The sequence below is a fragment of the Anastrepha obliqua genome, chromosome 1 (assembly GCF_027943255.1).
Source record: "Anastrepha obliqua isolate idAnaObli1 chromosome 1, idAnaObli1_1.0, whole genome shotgun sequence".
Classification (NCBI taxonomy): Eukaryota; Metazoa; Arthropoda; class Insecta; order Diptera; family Tephritidae; genus Anastrepha; species Anastrepha obliqua.
This window is the reverse complement of record NC_072892.1, coordinates 164,479,350-164,491,753: the sequence shown is the minus strand read 5'-3', so window position 1 is coordinate 164,491,753 and position 12,404 is coordinate 164,479,350. Positions and strand designations below refer to the sequence as shown.

General features: G+C 36.4%; 1 protein-coding gene across 1 annotated transcript in view; it reads left to right on the top strand.

Moving 5' to 3' along the window:
* Positions 1-12,404, top strand: part of LOC129238241 (dopamine receptor 1) — a 170,094-nt gene that overhangs the window by 24,982 nt on the left and 132,708 nt on the right. The window contains exon 3 of the mRNA XM_054873285.1: positions 3,820-3,999. Coding sequence (XP_054729260.1) covers positions 3,820-3,999 — 180 coding nt within the window. The remainder of the gene's footprint in view (positions 1-3,819; positions 4,000-12,404) is intronic.

Genomic DNA, 12,404 nt, shown 5'->3' with positions numbered 1-12,404 from the left:
AGCACATTTTTCATATAAAAAAATTTCGAGTGTTCCTTAAATGGGAGAGAAATGATAACACGCAACGAAAAAAAGCTATTACAAATGTACTTGAATTTTGAGACGCTTAAACTGCCACAATTTTATGTCAAATTTTACAAAGTTTCAATATTGATTTTGATTTTTTTTTTAATATATTCAAAGCTTAAACTTTTGAGTTATATTATTGCTTAATATTAAAGTTAAAAGATTTAAATAAAAATAAATACTCAAAACTTTGCAATAGTTAGCGCTGCTATTATTGGTAACACAGGTGCGTGTATATATAGGGTGGGTAAAATTTGCTTTTTGAATCGGCTATAAAACAAAAACTAATTAATATTTTTTCAAACTTTTTTTTTTATTTTGAAGATTGAACATTGTCATTTATGAATGAAAAATAATATCGTTCAAAAGACTGCCACGACTGGCTTTACAGTAGGCCATTTGATCAGCCCAATTTTTAAGCACATTTTCGATTGCTTGGGCTCCTTTTCATGAATGGCAACTTCGATTTCGTGTTTTAAAGCTTCAATCGTCTCTGGATGGTTCGCATAGCATTTGTTCTTAACGGCTCCCCACAAAAAAAAATATAACGGGCTTAAATCACAGCACCGAGGCGGCCAATTGATATCGGAATTTCGGCTGATTATTCGGTTTTCAAAAACTGTAGCCAAAAGTTCGAGTGTAACTTTGGCAGTGTGACAAGTTGCACCGTCCTATTGAAACCAAATGTCGTCCATGTCATCCCCTTCAATTTTTGGAAATAACTCGTTGAGCATGTCACGGTAACGCTCGCCATTTACAGTAACCGCGGCTCCTCGCCCATTTTCGAAAAAAAATGGCCCGATGATGCCGCCAGACCAAAAACCGCACCAAACAGTGACTCGTTGTGGATGCATTTGCTTCTCAACAGTAACGTGTGGATTTTCTGAGCCCCAAATCCGACAATTTTGCTTATTGACGTAGCCAACGATGTGAAAATGAGCTTCATCAGAAAAGAAGAAGAAGACTCAACACTTTGGAAATAGGTTTTCAATATTTCCCAATTTTGTTTAAGCGTATCTATAGCGTCCCGCCGTAGCCGAATGGGTTGGTGCGTGATTACCATTCGAAATTCACAGAGAGGTCGTTAGTTCGAATCTCGGTGAAAGCAAAATTAATAAAAACATTTTTCTAATAGCGGTCGCCCCTCGGCAGGCAATGGCAAACCTCCGAGTGTATTTCTGCCATGAAAAAGCTCCTCATAAAAATATCTGCCGTTCGGAATCGGCTTGAAACTGTAGGTCCCTCCATTTGTGGAACAACATCAAGACGCACACCACAAATATTAGGAGGAGCTCGGCCAAACACCTAACAGAAGTGTACGCGCCAATTATTTATTTTTTTTTTATAGCCTCCCATTTCGTAAATGTCAAACCTTTAAGTAAATTATGAACACATTTGGCATGTCATTTGTGTTACCATTCTCAAAAAAATAGGTGGTTCAAAAAGCAAACGCTTATGGGCCAACAATGGTATTTTTTTTGTATTTCATAAGTTGCTTTTTTACTATTGAAATAATTTATTATGCAAATAACTGCATATGTCATCACGAAACTTTCTTTCTTTTCCTATAACTTTATGTTTCATGTTAACTGTGACAATAACAAAAACAAGAAAAATATGTTAAATATGTAACTTTGAAGTGGAGTAATTGTAGATGAGATGTGGGGAATTACTAAGAAAAGAAAGCGAAAGAAGCGGCTCGAGAGCGTGCTTGTGCGTTCGTAGATTTTTCTTCAGAGCGTTCGATGTGCGGAAGTTAACTATTTGAGCAAATATTTTGTTCACTATGCTCGGAAGCGGCGGCCGCTGTAGCAGAATGGGTTGGTGCGTGACTACCATTCGGAATTCAGAGAGAACTTAGGTTCAAGTCTCGGTGAAGGAACAAAATTAAGAAAAAGTTTTTTCTATTGGCGGACGTCCCTCGGCAGGCAATGGCAAACCTTCGAGTGTATTTCTGCCATGAAAAAGCTCCTCATAAAAAATATCTGCCGTTCGGTGGCGGCTTAAAACTGTAGGTCCCTATATTTTCTGGAACAATATCAAGACGCACACCACATATAAGAGGAGGAGCTCGACCAAACTCGCTAAAAAGGGTGTAAGCGCCAATTAATATATATATATAACTAGATATATGCTCAGAAGCATTATTCCGCCGTCCCATTCTGACAGATCACCTTTCTTAGGAATATTGATGACGGCACCTTATTTCAACTCTACATACAGCTCTCTTTTATCCTAAAAGTCCTCAATTAGTGGCCTAGTTAAGCGCGCACTGGTTTCATAGTACGCCTTTAAGTTTCCGTCTTTAGTCCGTCTTTGAGTTCAGGTGCAATATTGTCAACTCCTGCTGCCTTGTTTTTTTAAGAATTTTTATTGGATTTATTATTTCATGCATGTTGGGACTGCTGGTTTGGATTGAGTTGTTTTATGGTGTGGCAAACAGTCGGAAATATTTTGCATGTCTGGTGGAACTGAGAAGAGGATATGTTTGTAGTCTTCCTCCCACACTGTAAGCCGTGTTTCTGCAGTTGTGCTCAATTCACTCGATGAGTTTTAAGTGGTATATCTGCTTGATAATTTTTGCAGCCAATAGCCAGTTTTTTTGTTGTTTTAAACAGATTCCTGCTGCGTTGGGTTTTTGCAGCTGACTGGGCCTCTGATGTGATTGCTTCTGCTATGGCACGTTTGTCTCAACGAACGCTGGCTTTTACTTCTTTGTCCAGAGCAGTGTAAAAATATTGTGTTTGAGGATTGTTTCGCCGTGTTTTACCTGTATTCAGTTTGGCTTTCGGTTGCTTCCTTCACCGCATTATATTTCATGTTGTATCAGATAGCCAACACTTGCGACTCCGCTGCTTATACCCGACGTGCCACTTAGCAGACTTGCAGAAGATATTTCTGATTGTAGTCCAGTTTCAAATTCAATTCAATTAGCTATAAAGCTGCATACCCTAAATGTTTCTAAGAATTCTGTTGAAAAAGTGTAAAATTTTGTTGAATAATTTTTTTTTTAATTGCAATTAAGTTTGAAACTGAGTTGAATATGGCTTTTATAGGAGTACAAATTTTATTTTCATAAAAAAAAGTATTGAAATAAATTGTCGAAACTGGTCAATAAATCCCTGTGATGTAATTATTTAACGCAGTGTATATTTGTTCATATATATGTATGTATGTATATCCACACCATAACTTTCATGTAATTTTTGAACGAAATTCATGCAATTTGCCACTTTTCAAACCACGAAACACAAACCAGAAACATTTCCTCTTTACTAGCATGTTTTGCATGTCCCAATGCCTGCGCTCCCCGCCACAAGCGCTGATTGTCATATTCAACCAACTGTCTGCCTAAATAAACAGTTGTACGTTTCCAACAAGGAATGATCGTCATTTCCCTTTCCCTTCCATTTTCACCTACCCGGCAATGTTTATTTTTATGCTTCCATTAACTTGAGTGCATTTTTCCACTGCGCTACGCTGCTTTTCCAAAAGCAATATTCATTTCAAACTTTCTTCCCTTTATTTTTTTTTTTTTGGTTTCTGTTGCACTGCTTTTTTTCTTTCTTCAGTTTCCATTTGTTGTCTTACCTTGTCTTCGCACATTCACATCTTTTTTGCTTCATATGTCTGTTGTCATTCCATTCAATGAATTTTCATGTTTATATGTCTTTCCTTGCCTTTCGATCTCTTTCTTCGCCACCGCACCACATCACACCACGCCAACGATGCGCCGCTGATGCACACCCGCAGGCATTTTCCTGTCAGTGCTGATATTTCTATCAGTTGCCGGTAATATACTCGTCTGCCTCGCCATTTATACGGAACGTAGTTTACGGCGCATTGGGAACTTATTTCTGGCATCATTAGCGATAGCGGATTTATTCGTCGCATCCCTGGTGATGACATTCGCCGGGGTCAATGATCTGTTGGGTGAGTATTCACTATTTTATTATTTAATAAAAATTCAGATTCACAGTGTCTCTGTTTGTTTATGTTGGTATACGAGCAAGTAAAATATCGGCATGAGGCCCCTCATGTGTGATATACACACATCAACAGTTTGTACGCAAGTGTGTATGTGTTACTGTGCGTTGATGCGAGAAAACAAGAAATCACGCAATCACGCAATATACGCTGAAAGCAATAACATATTGCGATTGGCTTTTGATCTGATGTGCCATAGTGATTACACTTCTGATTCAATGACAGCAATGTGTGATATCAAAGGACTCGTTCGTTCGTATTTATGACAGCTGCACAAAAACCAGTAAAGGTAGGGGGACTAAAATAGGTTCATAAAACCTGCAAATGGAAAAGAAAATTGGGGTATATGGAAAATGGTTTTGTTATTTGGCTTTAGCAAAAATAATTCTTAGTAAATCAGTGAATTGCAAACAGGAACCAAGATTCCGTTCATCACATCAGTGAACGTACAATTTGTCATTGAAAAATGCATATTTCCTACTAGGACATATGTGAATGAGTGCTGAAGGTATCCGTTTAATCGAACTGTCATTCGAGCTCTGACAGCCGCCCGTAAATGATTCAATTTAACCAAAGATGCAAATAAAGTAAAAATATGTAATCAAATATGGGTTTTATATAAAGCAGCAATCCAGGCACTGGATTCGGCTACTACATCCTCTAAAGTGGTGGAACAAAGTAGGAATAGTCTTACCACCTTGATTGAAAACCATAAAGTTACCTTAATCTGGGTGCCGAGACATCGGAATATTAAAGGTAACGAAAAATCAGATGAACTGGCAAGAGGGAGATCTGCCAGGAATAACGTTCTTGTAGTACCGTTATTCACAGCATCAAGTGCAGTCAAGAGTACAATTTCCCTAAAATACCTTCGAATCGCGGATTGTAGATGGAGAGACCAGACGAAATGCAAAATCAGCAGAATTTTATGGTCCACCTAAAACCTCAAGCAATAGTCGACATTGATAAACATGAAACGACGGGACGCCTGTAGACTAACGGGGTCATAACTGGCTTTTGGTCTGTCGGAGAACAAGCAGCCAAAATGGGCATCCCTCACAAGACATAGTTGTAAACAACCGGAGAAAAAGGAAACAATCTTCCATTTCCTCTGTGAATGCCCTGCCCGATGGAAAGACAGAATCCTAGCCCTGGGCAGGCCGCTGTTCGAGAGTCTCAAACAATTGTCTAGCTTAGATGTTAACAACCTAATAAGGTTCTTAAACCGCACAGACTGGATATAGTTATGCCGTAAGTAACTGGTAAACAAGTTAGTAACGAGAGTGTGGCAACAAAATGGTAGGGAAGCGCTAGTTGGATTCTGGAAGAATCTCCATAAAAACCAATCAACCAACCATGGGTTTTATAATAAATCTTTCATAGGACGAATTTTAATAAATAATATCAGTGGCAGTGATATGAACCTGTAAGACTGAAAACCGCTACCTATCGAATTAGATATAAAGTAATTATGAGTCGGAACTATTAGCAAATAACGTAACTGTGATCATCATCGGCTCTTATTTCTCCCACTCGAACATGGGGGCTCAGTAGAACTCCTCCATCTGAGTCTATTTTTTGGAACAAGCTTTATTTCTTTCCAAGTTTTTCCTAACGCTTCAACTTCCTTCTGGGCAGTTCTCCTTCAAGATATTTTTGGACAGACAAGCTTGCGAGGACCTTGTGGATTGATTACATTTGCGCCTTTGCGAAGCGTATGCGCAATCCACCTCCACTTTTGCAGTTTTACCATTTTTTCCATGTTACCTACCGGCTGGATTTTGCACCTCTCGTATAGGTCGTCATTTCTTATGATGTTCGGTCACCAGATCTTCAATAATGAGCATAAACATCTGTTCACACAACTATTTTTTTGTTTTCGATCCAATTATTTGTGAGCCAGGTTTCCGATCCATACAAGGATGGTTCCATGTGCAGAAGTCCACGCAAGTGGAGAAAGTTCCTGATCGCCATTCACTTGGAAGTGGCCAGGACAATTCTTCTGCATATGCTCCAAGCAGCTCACAACTTCCGGGCTTCACCCAAGTATCCTCTAGGTAGCTTCCGAATATCTGTTCGAGAGCAAGCTAATATGATAAGGCGTAAGAAGGGAATCCTTATGAGGCCACTCCGACATATCTGGCTTAAGGGCTTATCAAGATTGCAGCGTCTCTTTATCATGTTAGGTGCGACTGCAAACGGCCGTCGGTCTTACAGCAAGAGGCTCGTCTAAGCCTTAAAATCTGTGCTAGTTCAGAAAGGGATGGTACATCCTACTAGCTCCGGATTTGCTCTTATAACTATCGCACGGAAATTTCCAACGAATACTAGTTTAGCAAACATGAATCAAAATGATACAGAAAAATTGTCTCCAAAGGGTACTCAAGATGTGAGGAATACCCCTACTTCGGCAGCGTGAACAACGGATTTGGAGGTGCAAAATTCAAGTATACCCAACGAAAATTCAAACATAGCAAAACCCCAAAAACACAAAACCATCTACGTTCTCTTTCAAATTTCGAGCAAACGAAATTGTGACAAGATTTATAAAATATCAGAGGATGGCGTAGACCCGTGTTTAAAATGCCCAAGGAGAGACCAGAAAGAAATGGGTGGATGCCTGTAACACGAATGTGCGAATATTACAACTTTGAGTTATTGCGTTGATTTGTATGACTTTTAAAAATAATTTAAAATAATAAACAAATAATTTTTTATATCAGAAACCAAGCCTTCTAATTTTCATAGAACAATAAACTTTGAAATTCAATTTTTACATATTAATGCGACTGCCATAATGGTGACAATATGAAAGCTACTTCACACATTTTCTTTTTTGGCTTGTTTCTGGCGTTTAAGTTGAGATTTTGTATATTAAGATTCTTATATTAGAATTGTATGGAAAATATTTTTATGGTACAATTTAACCTACTACACTCCTCTGTTGTGAGTATTTTTCCCCTCTACTGGAATCCGAAGCCTACCTCTGCCAGTTTACCAAAAGATTCTTCAAAGGGATTTTGGTTTTTTTGTATTGTACAGGGTAAGCAAAATGCTTCTGAGTGAAACTTATATAGTGTATTTCTTAATTTCCTAAAATGATAATACAAAACAGGTGGTGGAATGCATTTTTTTTTTTTAATATAATCTGGTGGATAGTTTCATGATATTAACTTTTTAAATATGATACTCGGCATATATCCGCAGCGGCTACAAGTTACATGGCACATTCTATAAGCCCACTACTCGATAGTTGACTTCTTTTTAGAATAAATCTGACCGCATGGCATCAATGATGCCTTGAATATTGTAATAAATCGATTAGTAAGCAAGTTCCGCGGTCTTGTTGATGTCGTCGATCTTTAGCTGACTCTGAATTGAAACAAGGTGAAGAGATTTCGAAAAGTAATAGAAAAAGAAATGTGGAAAAGAAGCATGACACCGAGCCCCCCAATTTATGACGAAGAGCTAGGCATCAAGCGGTCATTTAAGCTCCTTGACCACTGTAGTATCTTTCAAGCAGAAGTCTTTGCGGTAAGAAAGGTTGTAAAAATAGCATTCGCAAAGATTTCGAGCTACTACAAAATAAATAAATACGTTGACAGTCAATCGGCGATAAAAGCAATAAACTCATATGAAATTTCATTTCAAAAGATTCTTAAATGAAGGGAAGCCTTGCAAAGATTTACCACAGACAAACGACTGCACTTCTACTGGGTACCCGGCCATAAGGGCATTCCAGGAAACGGAATAGTAGAGGAGATTGCCAATACTGCTGCTTACATGCTATTTGAATAAGAAAACGACATATTAAATCCCTTGTTGCGGACATGAAAGGACATACACACAGGAGCTGCCCAAAACGGCGAAGATCATGTGTGCGCAGAATGCAGATAAGTACGCCAGATTCGTACTAGTGCTATCTTGACAAATCAAAACTATCGTAGGTATAGTGACAAATCGCAATTCGCTAGCGAACGTACATACAATGCAAATTTTGCAATGAACTGGAAGAAAAGGAAACTATAGAACACATTCTATGTTCATGCCCTGGATTACATAGAATCCAAATGAAATGCTTAGGAGCTCTACAATAAGAGAATTCAAATTACTGAATTCATACGATTTGCTTACCCAAAAAAGGAGAGATTTTAATATAAGGTTGTCAAAAAAGTCTTGCGGTATTTTTTTTTGAATTTTCAATTGTTCATAAAATTGGTTATAATAATGCGATTTAAGTCAAATATGCACCGTTTTGTTCGATGACGAGTTCCCAACGAGATGCCAATTTCATAATGCCCCTCTTATAGAAGCTCGTTTCCCTATTGTCAAAAAACTCGGAGAGCCAATTTTCACAGGACTCTCTTGTGGACAACTTCCGACTACCAAGCTCTTTCGCCATAGACAGAAATAGGTGGTAATCACTTGGTGCGAGATCCGGACTATACGGTGGATGCAAAAGAACCTCCCATCCGACCTCCCGGAGCTTCTGGCGCGTCACCAAAGATGTGTGTGGCCTGGCGTTGTCCTGATGGAAGACAATTCGGCCTCTGTTGATCAAAGATGGCCTCTTCCGCATGAGTGCTGCATTCAAGCGGTCCAGTTGTTGGCAGTACAGGTCCGAATTGAGCGTTTGGCCATAGGGGAGCAGCTCATAGTGGATGATTCCCTGCCAATCCCACCAAACACACAGAAGAACTTTCCTGGCCGTCAATCCAGGCTTGGCCACCGTCTGGGCAGCTTCACCGCTTTTCGACCACGACCGTTTACGCTTCACGTTGTCGTAAGTGACCCACTTTTCATCGCCAGTCACCATCCGCTTCAAAAACGGGTCGATTTTGTTGCGATTCAGAAGCGATTCACATGCATCCATACGGACAAAAATGTCAAGTCGTGTGGCACCCATACATCGAGCTTCTTTTTGAATCCAAGCTTCTTCAAATGGTTTATAACGGTTTGATGACTCATACCCAGCTCTTGGCCGATGCTACGGCTGCTACTATGCCGGTCTCTTTCGATCAATTCAGCGATTTTATCGCAATTTTCGACTACAGGCCTTCCGGACCGTGGCGCATCTTCGATCACCTCTGCACCAGAACGAAAACGTTGAAACCATCGTTGTGCGGTGGAAATGGAAACTGTATCGGGTCCATAAACTGCACAAATTTTATTGGCAGCATGAGATGCATTTTTGCCTTTATGCCGTATTTTCTCTTTATTTTGCTCCATGTTTGCGACGCTATAACTCACGACCGACTAAAAGTAAACAACAATTAATCAAACACGTGTTAGCACGTGAAAAGAGATTTCCAAAAAGCTCTAACGTTAACCGATGCGACGAATACAACTAGAACTATGCGCTTGCAAAGACAAGCTTGCGGAAATACCGCTAGACTTTTTTGACAACCTTATATCTCATTTCACTCATACATTTGTATTTTCCCTTTCTGGGTAAACAAATCAGAATGAATTCAGAAACTTAACGTTCGGACAAATAATTTTATTCCACACCTCAAGCAATTTTCACATATAATTATAATAAGTCGTAAAAAATATTTTACGAATATGGTCCGTAGATTGGGCAATAAACAAGGAAAAGCGCGTTTCTTAAAATTTATTACGTATACGCCCAGTGGGGCGTACTATTATTTCGCTTGCAGTTCATAGGGCGCAGAACTTACTAAGAAACAGCGAATCGATTCGAAATAAAAACTTTAAACGTAGCTAAAACAAAAATATAAAAGTGCATACTCTTAAGCAACTTATTTCTTGTGCTGTAGCAATCGTTTTCCAATTTCCGTTTGTATTTCCTTTTTAATTAAAATTGGGCTGCTTCTGACAGCAGTTGATGGCTTGGCGTCAATTGCAACGCCAATTAAACGCGATGATAGAGAAATTTCGAGTGAAAATTAATGCAATGATAACACACACGAGCGTCAAGGCGTGACCGACAATGCAGCGATGTTGCACAAATGTTAATTGCAAGTGTATGTGTCGGGGGAGAATGTCTGCAGATATGACAATGTGTAAATGTGTGTTTAATTCGGGAAATGCACATTAAGGTAGTGTACAAGAAGTACCGAATATTAATTGTCGAAAATTTTGAAATACATGTTTTTTTTTTATTTGAAGCCGGTTGATATTCATTGATGCCATTTGAAATTTTACATGTTTTTTTTTGAGGAAAATTTCTTTTTTTATTCAAATTTGGTAAACAATTATAATATTTTAGTGATGAATTATAATTTTCTTCAGAAATTGGGAAGCTATGCAATTTTTTTAATTTTTACAGTGCCACAAAATATATATGTTCATAGATATTATAAGATAGAAATAAGTACGATAAAAATGAAATTTCATATCGAACATCCATTGCGAAATGCAAGGTGGCACAAAATTAATCATCCAGTTATTAAACTAAACAAAAAACAATTATTTTGGGTGATGGCAATCTTTATTTTGAGATTTACGCGCTCAATCGCTTGTCTTTAGAACGCCTTTTGCAAAAAATTTAAATCTTCCAATAGAGTGATTAATTTTGCGCCAGCTATTATATAAAATAGTGCAGAGAATTGTAATAAATATTATGTCTTGTTTTTGTAAAAATCAATTCCAGCGGAATTTTTAAGTTCCATTTTTTTAACTTCTGGTGCGACTGAAATACTATATTCATCGTACTTAGGGCGGCTTCCAATAGGCTCTACATCATTAGTGCCTTCATTTAGACTAAAGGCTTTTCAATTGCTCTGTAAAAAAATTCGGTGTTAGCCCAGTTTCTCTTGCTAACTTTAACTGTAGAGCTGTGCTGAATTGGCCTATTGAAAAATTGAGTTGATTTGCACTTGGAATACTCTGTGTGTTTATTAGCTGTGAGATTAGACGGATATCGATTGCATGCATCACTTTTAAGTTCAATTTCGTTTTAATTTCTGGGGATCTGATTTGCTGCTAGCGTTTCTGTAGTTTCCGTGGAATGTCTACTATATCAGTGCCTAAAAGAGTTTCTTTGGTATTTTGATGCCAATTGTATTTGAATAAACGTGTATTTTTTATTGTACATAAGGACATACATATGGAGAGACTGTTTGGAAACTTAATGCCAGGTAACGTTAACAATCCAACAAAAAACTGTGTAACAGAATTTTCCAGAGCATCCGAAATCTCACTACAGCGATGGTACAAAATTTAGTGGAGGACCATTGGAATAGGTGTATTGAAGTTGGAAGAGAGTACACTGAATAAAAAACGATTACAATTAAAAAATAAATTTTTTTCTTAATAAATATTTTGTTTATAAAATTTTTTTTTTATTTTTTTTAATTAAAAAAACTTTTTTTTCAATAATTTTTAATAACTTTTTTTTAAATTAAAATAGTGTTTTTAATTTTTATTTAATTAAAAAAAAATTAATTTCAATAAAAAAATAATAAAAAAAGGATTTCAATTCAAAAATAAATTCTTTCTAAATGAATTTTTTTTAATATTTACTTTATTAAAAAAAAAATTTTTTCATCAATAATCCAACAAAAAACTGTGTAACTGAATTTTCCAGAGCATCCGAAATCTTAATACAGCGACGGTACAAAATTTAGTGGAGGGCCATTGGAATAGGTGTATTGAAGTTGGAAGAGATTACACTGAATTAAAAAACTATTACAATTAAAATATAAATTTTTTGTTAATAAATTTTTTGTTTATAAAGTTTTTTTTTAATTTTTATCTTAATTGAAAAAACTTTTTTTCAATAATTTTTAATAACTTTTTTTTAATTAAAAACACTAGTTTTATTTAATAATTTTTATTTAATTAAAAAAAACTAATTTCAATAAAAAAATAATAAAAAAAGGATTTCAATTCAAAAATAAATTATTTCTAAATAAATTTTTTTTTATAAATTTCGTTTTTTTATATTTTTTTTTTTATTAAAATAATTTTTTTTTCATCAATAATCCAACAAAAAACTGTGTAACAGAGTTTTCCAGTGCAGCCGAAAAATCTTTACAACGATGGGACAGAATTTAGTGGAGAGCTGAATAAAAACAAGATTACAATTAAAAAATAATTTTTTTCTTAATAAATTTTTTGTTTATAAATGTTTTTTTTTTAATTTTTTTTTTAATAATTTTTTTTTATTTAAAAAGCTTTTTTTTCAATAATTTTCAATAACTTTTTTTTAATTAAAAACACTAGTTTTATTTAATAATTTTTATTTAATAAAAACAAACTAATTTCAAGTTGGGTCCGTTGTGTTGCCCTAGAGCTCATTATATTGTATGATTTCCCCAGCTAACCGAGATTTTTATTATAGATTTTGGTCAAAGATTCGAGAGATTCGATTTTCAGGTTCGAGA